Here is an 18,171-nt window from a genome sequence, read left to right on the forward strand (position 1 = left end):
AGAAATAGAAAACGCATAATTTTTCCCCTTATTGGCTATAGGGGACACTATCGTTCTATGAACAAATTGAGCCATCTTATCGTTAAAAATACCGCCATCTATCGCCAATCAGCGGAAACCTGATGACATCATTTTTGGTCCATTGACGCTACTCGGTCTATAGATACTCAACTGACACCTCTAAAGCGAGGGGCCAGACACTCAGCGTAATATGACTGTATTAAAAAGTTTACGCGTAATCAGAATTTATTAAAGGTATTTCACTTAATCTGACTGTATTAAAGAGATTACACTTAATCTTTAAAGTGCTTTTGGCAAGGATAATTGATTATTCGTAATCGGTGTACAGAGACTCTGAGAGTGATTAGCCCCTCGCTCTTATGTTATTAAAGGAATAGCGACGTGATTTAAAAATTATCTCAAATCTAAAGAAAACCTTACTTTTTTGAGAGTTTAAACTCTTCTGATTCCAAAAATATGCTTGATTAATATTTAAATATGAAGGAAAACACAGAAAAAACACTTTGAAAACTTGAAATTTGGGGGGGCAAAAGCAAATTTGCGGAGAAGATTTTTGGCGGGTTTTCTCCTTGCTACGTCACTCACGGCATCTCGCGGAAAAGCCAAGCGCGCGCGCCCGAGACTCCCGAGTCTACTAATGCCGCGCGAATCATAATAAACTAGATTTTTCAAGGATTTTTTTAGCATTTTAAGTTTGTGGGTGACGAAAATTATGTCACTAACACTTTAACTATATTATTAAGCGCAGCAAAAAGCGAGAAAATAAGTTAAATAATAGCAGAAGCAAATAAATATTTACTTCTGATAATAGACACTTCTTTTTTATAGGGTGATTGTCGTAGTGTGGACTTTATACATTCTTCAGGGAAGGAGGAAATAAGCTGATGACGCAGACATGAAAATTAATCAACAAACGCATTTTTTAACTTCCATATTTGTTATAGGTATAATTTATATTAGATCCTTTTCGCCTACTTTAGTACCTTACGCAATTAAATATTGTATTAAAAAATGTATCGTCTAATATTTGATAGTTTATTATCTCTTTAAAAAATCGTTGTAGCGTTTCCCTCCCACTGATGGCCGTCCGGCAGCTTGCTCCTTCTATTCCCCCGGTCCGTTCCGTTTTTTCCACCCTCACCCACTTTCACTCCCCACCCGATCGAGCCGCCCTACACTATCTCTAATCCTATATACGTCACGTGACCAATATTGACGTCAGCCGCCGCCACGGCCCGCGTTTTCTCCAGTCTCCGCTAGCGTACATCAGCAGGGCCTATTTTCCCTTCTTTCCCTCCCCGTCTCTTTCCTTCGTCTCGGTTCTCTCTCCCAGTCTCGTTACCACCCACCCCCCTGCTTTCCTCCCAGTCTGACGCCGCGCCGTACTTACTCCTCGTATTCGCGGTGGGCCGTGTTGGGTGGAGGGCGTCGGGAGACCTACTACTAGAGAACAACCCGCGCAGTCCCCAAAAACGGCGACGAATAATTTTTAAAAACGCTAAAGTCCGGCGGCCTGTCAATCGCCGATTGGAAATTACGAATTAACCCGGACGACTTTAGGCTTAACCGGATTAATTAGGATAAAGAAAAGGTAAGAAACGCCGATTTTTGCCCGCGTAAAAAGTGGCAACTTTCTTTGTCCGCGTCCGCCTCCGTTATTCGACGGAAGATTCCCTCGCTTTCCCGAGAATCTCCCCCCGCCGCCCGTCCGCCCAACTCCCTCGGAAGACAACGGGGAGCGATCGCGGCGGGTCGGGCGGCCGGGCTTTTCTCCATCATGGCCCCCAAGTTCCCTCCCTCTTCTCCCGCTTCAATCTATCCTCCTTCTCGTCGTATCGCGTTTTCCGGCGCGGCCGACTACTTTGACTTCATTCTTCAATCGCTCGCCATTTCTCCAGAATCTCGACGCTCCCAGACTTTTTTTTTCCCGCTGGCATTTTACCCCTCTCCTACACTACTATACTATCGCGGTTTCTATTTGCATCTTTTTACCTCTCTCTCTAATATAACTATCGTTTTCGCAGTTTCACTTTTCTCTAGCCTTAGCGGTTCTTATTAATAGGCAGTGGCTTAGTTTTGACGCCAAGCCAGATTTCCCGCTAAATTTCCCGACGTCTCTAGTAACGGTAGTAGACTCGGGATTAAGATGGTTGAATAGAAACCTTGAAACAGAGGCCGCCCTTCTTCTGTTATGTCTCCGTTCTAGTGTTTTTTAGCGCAGTACACTCGGATTATATTCTAATAAGTGTTGATGCCGCAAAAATTTCCATTTCTGTACATTGCCTGTAGTGTTAAATATCTTTGATTTAAACAAAGTATTATTATTATAAATTTGAAAATTAACGTGTATGGACACGGAGAATTTCTAAAATCGAAATTTATATTTTACACTACAAGTTTTTGCTTCGTACACTGATGGAAATTAGGCGCGAAACACTCGTACATTATGTCGGTCGTTTCCCGCCAAAATCGATTAGCGTCTGACCTTGAAAATAGTCCGTTCCGTTTTAATTCGGCGCTACCCGTTTAATGAATGAATAAAGCGAATACGTGACGGCTTGTTTTGACTAAAGGCAACCGCTTCTTGAAGGTCATTGTCTATAACGGATATTATATTTCGAATTTGCCCAACTGTGTTTGCTTTTCTTTGTTTCGTATCTTCCCTTATTTTACGACGAGGTTTTTCATAATGAATCACGCTTAATTTTGGGAAATATATAACTTTAGTTATCTTAAGTTGAATCGTATTTAACGTTATCGCGATTGGATAGGATTTAGTGTATGTTTTATGTAAACTTATAGTGGTAGATTTTGAAATGAAACGTCGATGGGAATTTTAGTTTCAATTTTGATATGATGAGTTTGAAGTATAGAAAGACGCCGTTATCGTTATCGATTACCAATTTTCCCTCCTCCACTCAACGACGACAGTCGGCGACGGCTTTCGTCATGTTTTCGATGCTAACACCGCCTAGTGTCGAAAATCGGTACTTTGAGCAAAAGTATATAGGTATAAAAACAAAAAGTACGCTTCGTTCAAACATGCTCGCGCCGTGTAATATAAGAAGGCCGGGTTCATACAAACCTGAAAAACAGGGAAAACCTGGAAAAATCAGGGAGTTGACAAAAACCTCAGGGAAAATTCAGGGAAATTTGCGTCAAACAGTGGCCGAGTCATTAAGCAAAATGTTCGTGAATATTCCCTCCATAGGATTAACATTACACTATACTTGGAGGCTCATAACTCTGGTTATATTAGAGATACGGCGATGTCCTTTGATTATGAAATAGTTCTATTTGCCCCCCCCCCTCCTTCGTTAACATTTGCTCCATAGGATACTCCATATACGGGAAAACTCTGGGAAACTCAGGGAAGTATATGGGGAAAAACCTGGAAATATCAGGGAAATTTTTTTTCCAAAAGTTGTATGAACCCTGGAAGGCCTCCGATATCCCAGAATGGTGTCGACCCCCCCCTACCTTGAGACAGGGAACAAGCCGTGAATAGGCTCATAAAGTGGCAGCTCTAGTACCCAAAATTAACGTTTAAATCGCCAGCATCATGTATTATACTTTCTATGAACCTATGACGTCAAGATGTTCCTTCCTGATTGGTTAGTTCCCATTGGTTCTATGGGCAAATTTCATGGGTGACGTCACACTAAGGCTTCTGAAATAGCTCTATAGGCTCATAAAGTGGCAGATGCTATAGCTCTAGTACCCAAAAATAAACGTTTGGATCGCCTGCATCACGTGCTACTTTCTATGAACCTATGACGTCAATAAGCTCTTCCCTGATTGGTTGGTTCCAGTACGCGGTTGAGAGGAGGGTAGTAGTTTTCTTCTCAGTTTATATGTCGTCTACATCCAAAGGCAGGGAACTGTTAATGAAGTGTACTTTTTGTGTTCATATCTATACACTTTTGCTTCGAGTGGTTAGTTTTAAAATAAACAAAGTCTTTTTAATAATTTTATTTTCTTGGAAAAATTTCTTTAATCTTTCAAGTTATTTGAAGAGAAATAATTTTAAAGTGAAAATGAAGTGTTAGGGTTTCATTTTTTTTACCCATTTTATGTGGTTATGGCATTCTGGTATGACTACGTAACCTTTTGGATTTTCTTAAAGGAGTAGTAGCACCTCAAACCTAATTTAAATTTTAGCAAGCCCCTGAATTTTGCGGGAAGTTCTTTTCCCCCCAGGGTTAGTGACGTCACACGTTCGTGAGAGGGGATAGGGTAGTTCTGAAACCGGATATTGAAAATAGCATAAGTGATATGTTCCATAAGTATGACACTACCTATACTTCGTAATGTTAGAGACTTACAGCTCGAGAACGACAAGCGAGAATTGCAGACTACACTCGGTTAGTTTTGCAGTCCATCTAGGTCCTATTTAGTCTGTACTAAGCCTTTGACAGCGCCTCACCAGGAGTCGCTTTACCTATCTAATCTATGACCTACGTCACTCGCTTCATGACAAGCTCCAGTTTCTAAGTTACCAGTGACAAACTTACGGAGAACGTATCTTATGAGCTTTTGAAAATAGCCATTGAGTGCAAAATGCTTGACAGACTGATGGTTTCAGATTTGACCAAGGCTTAGCATTCATTCTAGGAGAATGGGAATTTAAAAACACTCCTCTTAGCCAATACGGAACGAGACTCGGGACAGGATATGACGTCATAGTTTAGGTATCGTAAGACGAAGAATTTTAAATTAAAATGCAGTTTACTATAAACCGAGGGGCTAGCCACTTACGAAATACGGTGTACAAGCCTTAAGAAATATATTTCAATATTTCGAGAAATATCGTAATATTGAGAAATATCGGAAATATAGGGAAATATCGGAAATATAGGGAAATATCTGAAATAATGAGAAATATCGGAAATATTGGGAAATAATGAGAAATATCGGAAATATTAAGAAATAATGAGAAATATCGGAAATATTGGAAATACGAAGGAATAATGGAAATATTGGAAATTTAAGGGAAATATCGTGAAAATATTGGAAATTTTAGGAGAAATATCGGGAAATAAAGAAATACGAAAATAATAGAAATACTGAGAAATATTAGAAATACGAAGGAATGATCGAAATATTGGAAATTTAAAGGAAATATAGTGAAAATATTGGAAATTTTAGGAGAAATATCGGGAAATAAAGAAATACAAAAATAATAGAAATAAATCGGAAATATTTGGAAATAAGAAATCTGGTGTACATTTTTTGGGGAAGTGAGTAGCCCCTCGCTATAAACTGGCCTGTAATTTCTAAAATCAATTATTTTAAAGGAAAAGTTCCGGTAACATAACATAATGCCTTAAAAGAACGTCCTTTTTCTAAATATGAAAGGAATCAAATATTAAAAAAAAAAAAAAATAAATGATCTCTTATTACAAAATAATTAGCATTTAATTAGTCTTAAAAATAATCAAGGACTACTGGGCCACCCGCCATTGGTTTAGTGGCGTCTGCTAAATCGAACCTACCTTACCCTTACCTCTCCCAGGCTCTGAGAATTCAACCAATCCCTTTATGGTGTAAGAGGTTCGATTTAGCAGACTCCACTAAACCAATGGCGGGTGGCGCAGTAGTCCTTGATTGTTTTAAAGACTAATTAAATGCTAATTATTTTGTAATTAGAGATCATTTATCCATTTTTATATTTAATTCCAATTATATTTAGAAAAAGGCCAATCATTATTTTAAAGGGAGGGTGAAGTGGAAACTCAAGTGATTTTTTATAGATTCTTCTTCTAATTATAAGACCAGTCTGCACAGTGAAACATTCAGGAAATACAGTCTCCGAATGATTTTAAAATTCAAATTAGGTTCCGATTTTAAGGATAATTTTAAATAAGCCCCTCTGACCAATCGCGTAACGCCCTGCCTTTTTGTTAACAAAATTCTCGTGGCACGCTCCGTGTCTCGCGCCACGATTGTCACATCGCGCGCAAATTTTATCAAATCTCGCGATAAATTTCATTCGACACGGAACGTGCCACGAGAATTTTATTAAAAAAAAAGGCAGGACGTGGCGCGATTGGTCGGAGGGGCTTATTTCAAATTATTCTTAAAATCGGAACCCAATTTGAATTTTAAAATCATTCGGAAGTATTTCCTGAAGGTTTCACTGTGCAGACTGGTCTTATAATTAGAAGAAGAATCGATTAAAAAATCACTCGATTTTCCACTTCACCCTCCCTTTAAGGTATATATATAACAAGCTATGTTACTTGAACATTTTCTTTAAGATAGAAAGGTTTTCGTACTTTTTAATCGTGTTAGTTTTTAGGTGCTACTATACCCCGTATAAGTAATCAATGACTTTTGATTTTTGGTTGCCAATCGATTCGCATCTGTTTTTTGCCTCTTTGTTTCACACTTTTGACCCTAAATGTTTCCTATACGCTTTACTTCTTTGTTCGTTTTAGTTTTTTAATTTTATCTTTAAACTTATCAAATTAGAAATTGCATTATTATAAGTCTGACTTAATGAAATTTTTAATGAAAACTAAGCCTAATTATTATAACTATTTCAGTTTTTAATTTAAACGCGTAACGTTTTGTTAAATGTGCACATATTACACGAGGCGATAAGTTTGAGATCCAAATTTAGTCAGATCGGGACATATTTAAATCCCTTTGGATCGAGGGGTTAATCACTTTCACATTCTCCGTACGACTATTGCAAATGCGAAATCGGTGTACAGTGTACAACGATTTCACTAATTAAGTGCCTGGCACCTCGCGCCACGAATTGAATCAGTTTGATTTTGGGTTAATATTAGATAGTTTTCACTGAACTTCGTCTGCGATTAAATCAGAAGTATTTTGCTCTGATTTATCAAGTGCGAACGCGGTAACAGACAGACACACACACACAGATACGTCCAGTGTAATACCTCTCCGTTTCGTCATCGTCACTCGGAGGGGTAAAAACGCTTTAAGTTAAAAAAAAAAGATTTTATGATAATTTTATACGCTACTATCAATTCATAGTTCTAGCACATCATCACTCGTGGCGTAAAACCCCTTGGAGCGTTTTAGTATCCATTTATGATTATTATTTTTCAAAAGTCATCATGTTTGATTCACTTAGTTCCAATCAACTAAATGTTTTAATGTCGCTTTAATGAGATATGTGCATATTTAATAAATTAGTTTAATTAAAAATTTTAATTATTGTCCACAATATCCATAAATATTACTTCAATCACCGTATAAGCAAAAAATATATAGATATAAAAAAGTACACTTCGTTGAAACTTTCTCGCGCCTTGTAATATGAGAAGCCCTAACTCCTTTACCAAAAGAATAGTGTCGACCCCCTCTGCGCTTGATAACCTTACCGTCCCGACCGTGGCACAGGTAACAAGCCGTGAATAGGCTAACAAAGTAGCAGATGCTAGCTCTAGTACCAAAATTTAACGTTTGAAGCTGTCCCTGATTGGTTAATTCGTGTAGGGGGTTGAGACTGGAGGGTAGTTTGCTTCTCCGTTTACATTTCGTCTACAGGCAAAAACAGGGATTGTTAATAAAGTGTACTTTTTGTTTTTATATCTATATACTTTTGGTACAAGGAATTTGAAAGTGGTTAACCCCTCCTCGTATTGATCGTGTTCGCATTAATGTCAGACTTGTAAAACACGAATTGCCAATTTTTTTATTTGAAATAGTATTGAATTGCTTTTAATTTTGATGTTGAGTATATATTTTAATTTAATTTTATTTTAATTAATATTGTGAACCTTTTGTTGCATAACGTTTTCTGTTTTGTTTTGCCGATCTAGTTAAATGAAGGTGTTTTGAACTTTTGAAAGAATGCAGAGTGCCAAATTTTGAAACTGAAATTTTTATTTCTGGGATATGGAATGGTAAGCACTTGGGGTGTATTTAGTCACCCTTCGATTTTTTTATCTATCAAATTCTACAAAGATTCACTGAGGGGAGATAAACGCGGGCATTGTATCACCGCAAACCGACCCCCCCTCTCCCCATTAAACGAAACTTAACAACAAAGAGTTGTCACAGTACCTGAAAGAGTCAGAAATAATCGTCATAAAAGGGAATTTCACATTGGTTAGGTCAGGGATAGGTTTAATTTTAGAAGCAGGAATGGAGAACGGTTAGTATTTACTTCAGTCCGACTCATAGACCAGTATAGAGCCCCTCCCTCCAACACGTAACGTAACGAAAAGTTTAAAAATTATCTTATTGGCTGCTCACTTAAACTTCGTTTTGATGACGTTGCTGACGGGGACGGCGAAATCCCTGATTAGGTCACCAAATTCTCTATCACCCCCCCCCCTTTTCAAAACCGTTCGGCACATGCGCAATCGGCCCAACAGAGAAAGACAGAGGGTGAAAAATCGGAGAATTTGGGGAAGGGGAATGTTCTTAACTGACACCGTGCCGTCTGGCTCATCGGCTGTTGTGCGTCGAGGTAGGTGCGCGTGCGAGAGATATTGGGCTGTGCTGTTATAGTTACCTTCCCTCTTTGGCTCTCTTTATACGTGCTTATTGGTAAAATGACCTTTGACAAAACTCGACAAACATTACCTGCCTTAATTGCCAGTTTGATGTCGTAGGCCCGATTAATGTTTACTATTTACTATTCGCCATTTTTTATTTTTTATTTACTCCTGTAAATATTGTATGTAGTAGAATCCACCTCGAAAATTCCTGCTTCAATTTAATAATTTAAGTGTGCCCTTATTTTGTATATGTCAACTATTCTTATACGTAGGTTTTCTTTTAATTCCGGTTTTGAGAAACTTCTAACAGAAGACAATAATAATCTCCTTAGAAGCGAATATCTTTAATCCATCCATGGTTAGACATACGTAACGGTTCAGTTCAACCAATTTCGGTATTGGTGTTTTCCCGAGCAGGGACGGAGTTTGAAATTAAATGCTTATAGGACATGTGTCCAGTGATACCCCCTTTAACTGGAAAATATATAGGACATTGTCCACTGGAGTGTGCAAAAATAGTTTCGAAATTTCATAGTTAAGCTATCAAAATTTCGGAAAAATTTGTTGGTCAATTGTCCAGTGACCATTATGGGGCATTTTAAATGTTTATTGGACAATGTCCTGTGTCCCGTGCTTATTTCTGACCCTGTTCCCGAAAAATGAGGATTTTTAAAAGACTCTTAACTTTTTAGATTATTATTCTACTTATAGAAAAGCCCTTTACATCCAATGCAACGGACTCTAGAATATAAATTGGAATTTAATTTAAAGCCTTGTTTTCAATTTTGAAATTTCGCACGTTTTAACAAATAATTGTGTTATTTCGTTCTCATATATGGCAACGTCATAACATGGAGAATGTACAAGAGGGGAGACTCGTAGTCAGATAAAATGCACGTAACACCCTGTTCCTAAAACGGGACTGAGCCATTCCCCGGTTACCATGGTTACCTCATCCCCTCACGGCAAGAGAGCGTACGTTCTCGCGCATGCGTTCAAGCCTCCTTGCTCTAACCTCATGACTCATGAGCTAGTTTATAATAGTTAATATACCTCGTTTCCAACAACGATTACGTGACGTACGCCGCCGCCTTTACCAACGGCTTGCGCGTCGAGTTGCGCGCCACTGTATGCGGTACCTGCCTCTTTTTTTACCACCCCCCCCCCATTCCAGAATGAGTCTCCCATCTTATACATCCTCCTTGGCCATAACCCTCTATTTTTTACCTTAGTGATATCCTCCATCCAGAGGCGAACAGTAGTAGGGTTAAGACGGGATATCCGGTATGTGAATCCAAAGACGTTAGCAAGGGCTTCAACGTTACCAGTCCAACAAATTGAAGAAATATCTATCGTCTTTGGATCCGCATGTCGTAAACAAGGTTGTCATAGTATTGTCACTTGATTAGTGAATAGGGTTAAACCAAAAAGGCTACAGTGGGTTCTATCGGTGATATCATAAGTTCATAAGATATGTTCCTTAAGTTTGTCACTGGTTACTGAGAGCTTGCCATGAAGTGACGTAGGACATAGATTCTGGTAAAGCGACGCCTGGTCAGGCGCTGTCAAAGGCTTAGTACAGACTAAATAGGAAGATGGACTGCAAAATTAACCGAGTGTCGTTCTGGAAGTAGCTCGAGCATTGCGAGGTGTAGGAAGTGTCATGCTTATGGAACATATCAACGTATGATACTAACTTGAATTGAACTGACGATATCACCCCTTGGGTTTGGGAAAGAAACTTGCGAAATTTCTCCCAGAGGGCACACAGGTTAATAATTCCCTAGTCTGTCCAGTGTCTAGAGGTGACGAATGGTGGTGCGCCAAGACCAGGGATAAGTTAGGTTGGATGGATTAGAAACGATGATGGGCGACCCTCGGCACCGCAACTCTCTCAGTGTACCTCGCGCAAGCCCTTACCCTTCGATAGGTGATTGTTAAGTGCTGCCGCGTAGCGCCATTTTATTTGTATGAGAACTAGCTTCTATTTTTAAGATGGAGGGGGCGTTCTTTACAATTTCGTACAGTACGACCCTACCTAACCGCTGAGGATGCTGGGAGGACTATGATGCCGTTACGTAGGTGGGGATACGGAGTTAACGTTTTAGGTATAGAGAGCTTTCAGATGGGATAGTAGTACGTCACACCCTCCCTAGTCTTACTGCTGTTCTGGTAGCCATATTGGGTGGTCACAGGTTCATTCCTGCTTAAACCCATAAATATGGCACAAAAATCTAATATACTAATTTGAATTTGGTTAAGTAACCGAATTCTGGAGGGTTTATGGGAAATTCGACAGATGGCGAAACTTCCTTCTAATCTAACATAGCCCACTCGACAACGCACGCTGCTGCTCTATAGCAGTGTTACGCGTGATCGAGTGGGCTATGAATGCAATGCAACATTCCGTCACGTGATACAAAACAATATAGTTATTCTCAGAAGCCTTATTTGCCCATATAGAGCTTTCCAATGGGATAGTAGTACGTCATACCCTCCCAAGTCTTACCGCTGTTCTGGTAGCCATATTGGTTGATCTCAGCTTCATTCTTGCTTTAAACCAACCAATATGGCAGCGTAAATTATGTCACGAGACTCAGCTCCTCCTCCAACTGAAAGCTCTCTATTGGGGTTTCCACTCTATCCCGCTCTCCTTCAAGCGAAGACTGCACTTCCAAGGAGGTTTTATTCGCTTCTGCTTGTAAGCTTGTAGCGTCACTCTTGAAAAGAGTATAAAGAGGTCCTTCTCCCTTCATCTCGTCTTCCCCGGCTATGAGCGGGTTGGGTGGGGGTTTGAATGGGGCTCGATGAAAGCGATTGTCGCGGGTGGACCTCCATCTTTTGGGAAGACACTGAGGCAGAGGCGGCGGGTGACGACCGCGGGAAGAGCGAGGTGCGCCAACTACTACCACAAAGAAAGAAAGGTGTGGGGTGAACCGAGAGGAGACTCTCTTCGTGGCGGACGCTGCCAGTTCCGCCCAAAATTGTTTCCTCCGAAGTGGGTGGTAAATAGAACGAGTGGGGTGTCTGAGGGTGCCCGCGTGGTGTAGGCGGTACGCGTTTAAATGCCCTCCATATATGGGATATTTCTTCCGAAGATTGGTTTCCCTTGACGTTTCTCAGGTATTATAGTTACACCGCGTACGCGGTACGACGTCAATTGTACCATAGCTTACCTAGCGCGTTATGAAGTTTCACCTGTTTTCAACCCTCTTTCCCAGAAGGTATTATTACATAGTAAGCCATGTTTTTGATATCTTCTTTGATACCTTAATCGAGAAATGTATTTGGTGTTTTTGTCAAAAAGAAATGTGCTACATTCTAGAAATTTCATACTGTTTCAAGGAAGAGTTCAGGTAACATAACTTTATACCTTAAAAGAACGGCCTTTTTCTAAATATAAAAGGAATTAAATATTAAAAAAATAAATGGAAGGTAGCCTGACGTTTGCATGACGTAGTACTGCCAAGTCCCTATTACAAAGTTTCCCCCAACGAAGGGAATACAAAGTTCACTCCCCCTCTCTACCGAAATTACTCTATAATAGACCATTTTCAATAGACCCAGTATCGTCTACTGCGCCATCCGACATTGGTTTAGTGGCGTCTGCTAAATAGAACCTCTTACGCGCGTGATTGAGTGGGCTATGCCCTACCTTCCTCACTCAGCCTGTGAGAATTCAATCAATCCCTTTAGGACTAAGTGGTCCATTTAGCAGACGCCACTAAACCAATGGCGGCATGCGCAGTAGTCCTCGTTTTTAAGACTAATTAAATGTACTAATTATTTGTAATAAGAGATCATTTTTTAATATTTTTCCTTGTATATTTAGAAAAAGGCCGTTTTTTTAAAGGTATAATGTTGTGTTACCTGAACTTTTACTTTAATTGTTGATGTTTAGTCGTAGAGTTAGGTTAGACTCGGTCAAAGCAGGGTTCGGACACAACCAGGATAACCTGCTAAACCCGCGTAAGTCAAGAATTTAAAATGTTTTGCAAAAAGTCGGCGATAAATCGAGAACTGAATTTTTTTTTGCAAAACTTCCGAAATCGGTAGGAAATTCAAAATATCTCACAAAACGTCAGGGAATTTGTATACGTTATATTAAACCAATGCTAATCGTGGCTCGAGGACAATAAAGTCAGCTATTTTCTATAATAGTTGTAATTTGTGGTGAGAGGAACTCTACAGATTTTGTAGCGTTGCACATGCAATTTTTAATTGAAAATCGGCAATTAGTTCAGTTACGGAGTAATTCAATGAAATGAGAAAACTTCTTACTAGCAGTAGTCTAAGAGTTAGATTCATTTTAATGTTTTATTACTGTAAATTAGATCTTCTATTGGAACGCGTTAATAAGTCATTGTTGAGTTTGTTGACAAGCCTATGAGCAACCTGACTTTTAAACTATACATAAGAAAAACTGTTCAGTTACTGGACTTAAAATTTCATCGCGAGTGTTGTCAGTTCAGACACAAGTTCAGTTTGAATAAGAATATAATTTACAAGCGCAAATATCTTATCATATTTTTGAAAGAAAGTGTTAAAAGCCTAGTCATGAATTTTTTTATCCATTTTAATGGTTTTAACCAATCAACGTATCAACTGTATTACAGGGTTTGTATACGGAACCTGGATAAATTAGGAATTTGGGAAATGTCAGGGATTTATAGTTTTTCTCTAAAACGTCAGGGATAGGTCTGGGATTTTGTTTGGTATATCAAACCGTGATGGTTTCGAGAAATGCTAAATATGGGCTGCAGGTGTAATTATGAAGTGGGCTCTGATAAACGCCTTAAGATGGTGAGGGATATTGAGAAAATTTGGTCAGGGATAAGTTGGATAAGTCAGGAATTTGGAGTTTTTTCCCTAAAACGTCAGGGATAGGTCAGAGATTTCGTTTGGTATATCAAACCATATATTGCTTCGAGCGATGCTAAATATGGGCCCAGGTGTAATTATGAAGTGGGCTCTGGTAAACACGTACTTGAATGATCAGGGATATTGGGAAAATTTGGTCAGGGATAAGCTGTAAAAGTCAGGGAATTTCCATATAAAAACTTCGTCCGAACCCTGTGTTATTACTCGACATTAACTATGGACGTTTTTGCCCGTCTAGGCGGACATAAAGAAGGAAGATTCGGGAATTTGGTGGACTTGCAACCAACAAGACGTCGTCTCTCACCACTCAGATGCAAACCTGTCCGTCCCATTGCAGGCCCTCGGGCAGAACTTTAACGCGGGGCAACTTCCGTCGATAAGACCCGGTTGCCGGACTATGGAAGCCAGCTATCCTCCTATATCGTATAGTTACGGATTAACGGGTGTACCGGACGGACTCTTCACCAATCAGAATATCGGAAAACACGTCAGCGCGTTGTGGCGGACGGCCAGCGTAACGGGAAACTTAGCAACGGCACCGTACGCCGCTAATCACGGCATCTATAACAACTGGGTAGTGCCAACCTCAAACGGCAATGCCAATTCCGCCGCTAATTTAGTCGCTGTACCCGTCAGTACAAACGCGGAGCAGCAACAACAACAGCAGCAGCAACAGCAACAACAACAGCAGCAACAACAACAACAGCAGCAACAACAGCAACAGCAGCAACAACAACAGCAACAGCAGCAACAACAGCAGCAGCAAACGCAACAGAGGTCGAATAAACAGTCCAAAAACAGTCAAAACAACAATAGTAACGCGAATGGACAGAATGGTGACGCGAACAATGTTGGCGCGAGTAACAATAATGGCGCCGATACGAAATGGGTGGTTAGCAAGCAGCGTTTTAGCTGGGACAATTCGCCTGTCGCCAGCTACAATCACGTCACGAAAATGTTTCGTTGCGTGGCTTGTAACACGGTGGGTTTCTCGTTGAGGATAGCGGAGCATTACTTGGGCACTCACGCCAACGCCAAAGTCTTTCAGTGTCCTCATTGTCCGTACAGTAGTTCGTGGTCGCGCTGCGTGCGCATGCACATGGGTAAGCACCACGGCATGCATCACGTTCCCGACAGTCTCTGGAAAGGTCAACCGCTGTTGGACGAAATTTTGCAATTACTACACAATCTCAAAGCCAGCGTCGAGTCGACTCAGAGAGATCAGAACGGGGATCTTTACGAGAGTATCGAGAAGCGATACATGTGTCCCAAATGCCCGTACGCCACGGACCGCCGAGACCTGTACGCCAGGCACGAGAACATTCACAAAGAAGAGAAACCCTTCCATTGTTACGTCTGCCTCAAAGTCTTCAACCGCGCCGATCACGTCAAGAAGCATTTTTTCCGCATTCACAAGGACCAACGCTACGATATCAGCATGATTCGAAGATTCCCGGCCAAAAACGGTGGCGGCGGTTCTTCCTTGAGCGGCGGCGGCAACAACAACTCTAGCACCCCGGCCACGCCCGCCAACACCGGGGTCGTCACCAGTGGCAACGCTTCCGCCATCGCCACTGCCGTTCCCTTGAACAATTTCACTTGGTGTGCCAATAACATGGCGGGCACCGTCGTTCCCGCCCCGCCACCTACCGGTAAAGGTTCCAGAAGTCAATCCATGATTAAACCAGACCCGGACGGCAAACCCCCCAAGAAGAAACCCCCTAAAACCTTCCTGTGTAACTATTGCCCCTGGAGGGGAGTGGACAGTTGGTGTTTACGTCGACACTTGAACACGCACATTAAACCTTTTCCATGTCCCTTGTGCGAGTACAAAGCCGCGCGTGCCGAACGCCTTTGTACCCACATTCTTAAAGTCCACAGCAAGTTTGCGTGTAGCAAGTGTAGCTTCGTTACAGACAACGAATCGACGCTCGAGCAGCACGTCAAGGAAAAACAGTAAGTCTTGGAACGCTTTCGTTTACTTCTTAGAAATAATTGCCTCTGATTCGCGGGTGTAATTTCCCCGCCCATTGGCTTGTACAACGAAAATTAGTGGGACTATAGAAAACATCCCGTTCTTGATAATGTCACGTACCATTTAAGTTCAGGGTTATGGTAGGGCTCTCCCATTTGCCTACACTGAATGCACCATGAAGGTATAAAAACGTTCAATGCGGTGGGTCCTAGAACATGTAACCGTGCATTAACCCCAGGCCACTGAATATATCAAAAGATATACATGCAAAGGATAGGTTACCCGTGTCTAATGGTTCTTCAATGGGTATTAGTGTTACAGCATGAACGAATGGAGGGATTGGAATGGCTAAGAGCGAAAGCACCCAGTGTTCCCTTAAAACTGTAGAAGTTTTTACCTTGTCCATCGCCTACTGACGGCACAAACAAACTTCTAAGCGATAGCTAGTCAAGATTAACGTAGGCAACGCGATAAGCCATAGGAATAGCAAACAGCACAGGGGAGGGGCCGCCATATTAGGCTAGTTACCTGACGCCAAAAAGCGCCGCAACCGGCACTGTGAGTCCAAGGATGATGTGTGAGGATGCGAAATCTGAGACAAATAGGCGCGCTAACTGCTCAGGTTGGGTGGGACGCCAAAAATGGGGTAGTAATAGTCGAACGCATTGGTAATTGGTCAAGAATGGCTGCAGACGAACCAATTACAATTGAGTCCGACTATTCCCCCCCCCCCGAATTTTGGCATCCCACCCAACCTGAGTCGTTCCACAGTTAACGCGCCTATTTCTCTCAGTTTTCGCACGGTGAGTCTAGTCTCCCGCGTATAGCGAACGCCAGCTCCATCTGGCGTTGCTTCTTGGCACGAGGGAACTAGCCTAATATGGCGGCCCCTCCCCCGTGCCTTGGTTTCTCGGCAACTCTTTAATGGAAAACGAATAATTGAATTTCAAATGACACCAACATTAGTTGAACCTTATGACCATCAACCCTTAGGCAGAAGTTTGCCCTTGGCCATTCCAGCATCTCGATTCATTCCTGATTTTAATTATTGATATGTAGCAATGGTTACATAGACGCTTGCGCTTACAGCTAAGACCATTAAACACAGATGTACTGGAATGATAAGCTAAAACCCCCGTTCTTCTAATGTCATCGCCTGTCGTCGCCCCTAGCGGGAGATTCCCAAAACTCGACTCATAAGCCTTATGTTATGGCTATGCTTTGAGTGGAAAAAGTTTCAATATTGCTCGCGGCATGGCGCCAGAGAGGCGATGCCCTAAAAGAATCACGTGCTGTCCATCTGTGTTTAATGGTCTTTGTCTTAGATTAATACGGTTAAGAAGAGGGGCTGGTAGATCGTAGGATTCCTCATGTTTCTTATTTTCTTTTCTGCGGTCCTCGCACGAAAAGCTATTCGAACGGCGTTAAACTGCTGGCCTGCAGCGTCTGTTCGGAGACGTTCGAAGTGCGATCCGACCTGGAGACGCACAACATCCTGACCCATAACCAACGGCTGGTGGAGTGCGGACTGAGTCGTTGCGACTTCCGAACGGCGGACATCTCGATCCTGGAGCAGCACCAGCGGGAAAAGCACGCCTTCCCGTCTTCCGCCGTTGCGACGGCTGTGGCCGTGGCCGCTGCTGGGGCTGCCATGGCCGGAGGTGAGTCGTACCGCGCTCTGACGGCGGCGGCGGCGGTAGCTACTCAAACACACGGCTAATTACGGCCATCCATAAAAAAAATCATATTATTACGCTATTATCATTCGAAAAATATAAACCAAAATCTCTCCGTTACCTACTTATATAAATATATCTATACATATATTTTTAGTCATTTTATCGAAAATGAAAAAAAAAAGAAATAAGACAAAAAAAAAAAGCGTAAAGACACTCGGTGGTCGATGCCAGGAAATTCCCACTAAATTATTTTGTAGCTTTAGCGATGATGGGGATTTCCGCCATATTCTTACTGATTTTTATGTTATTTTCAATTTTATTTTAATAATCATCGAAGATTAGGTTGCGTCGTTAAAGTATAACATTTTCAGCGTATATCAACTTTTATAATAATCGTTCCATTATGGTCGCTAGCAGCCGATATTTATCTTTTAATTATACGCGGCTAAAAGGGTTCGCTGATCTTTCTTGGTAGTTTAATAATGCACTAACCAAATTAAACTAAAAATAATTCAGCTACCATTTTAAATTTTTGGTACTTTTCCCAGTTATGAAAATTTCATAAATTTTCTATGATAGATGGCGCTGCAAAATGCTATTTACAATGCGAAAAAAAAACACCATTTTTAGGATATGATTATTTAACAGTGGAAATCAAGAAATTGTTTTGTATCACGTGATAACGTCACGGGCTTAGCTTTGCTAGTAGGCGGTCATGTTTGGTACCGCTTTGCTTCTATAGAGAGCTTTCAATTGGAATTTACGCTGCCATATTGGTAGGTTTAAAGCGGCAATGAAACTGAGACCATGTGCCAATATGGTTACCAGAACAGCGGTAAGACTTGGGAGGGTCTCACGTACTACTATCCCATTTGAAAGCTCTCTATGGGCAAATAGCACACTAAGGCTTCTGAGAATAACTATATTGTTTTGTATCACGTGACAGAATATTGCAATGCATTTCGTTCGATTCATAGCCCACTTGATCACGCGCAACACCACGCTATAAAGCAGCTTGCGTGATTGAGTGGGCTATGTTAGACTAGAAGGAATTTCGCCGATTTGACGGCACGCACTTCTTTTTAGCCCAATAGCGCCATCTGTCAAATTTTCTCAAAAACCCTCCAGAATT

The 18,171-nt window shown here is 41.2% G+C and overlaps 1 protein-coding gene across 4 annotated transcripts in view; it reads left to right on the forward strand.

Moving 5' to 3' along the window:
• The first annotated feature begins 1,430 nt into the window (after positions 1 to 1,430).
• Positions 1,431 to 18,171, forward strand: part of LOC149588807 (uncharacterized) — a 28,298-nt gene continuing 11,557 nt past the window's right edge. The window contains exons 1-4 of one of the 4 annotated variants that reach the window (XM_089862047.1): positions 1,431 to 1,612; positions 7,821 to 7,904; positions 13,624 to 15,341; positions 16,771 to 17,021. In XM_089862047.1, the coding sequence (XP_089718173.1) occupies positions 7,902 to 7,904; positions 13,624 to 15,341; positions 16,771 to 17,021 (1,972 nt within the window). In that variant the 5' untranslated portion in view covers positions 1,431 to 1,612; positions 7,821 to 7,901. Of the gene's footprint in view, positions 1,613 to 3,955; positions 4,713 to 7,820; positions 7,905 to 11,343; positions 11,742 to 13,623; positions 15,342 to 16,770; positions 17,022 to 18,171 lie in introns of those variants that run through there. The other 3 variants (XM_089862048.1, XM_089862046.1, XM_089862049.1) reach the window with 3 other exon arrangements.

The sequence above is a fragment of the Phalangium opilio genome, unplaced genomic scaffold (assembly GCF_054372755.1).
Source record: "Phalangium opilio isolate 3A_F unplaced genomic scaffold, DU_Popi_V2 ptg000537l_1, whole genome shotgun sequence".
Lineage (NCBI taxonomy): Eukaryota > Metazoa > Arthropoda > Arachnida > Opiliones > Phalangiidae > Phalangium > Phalangium opilio.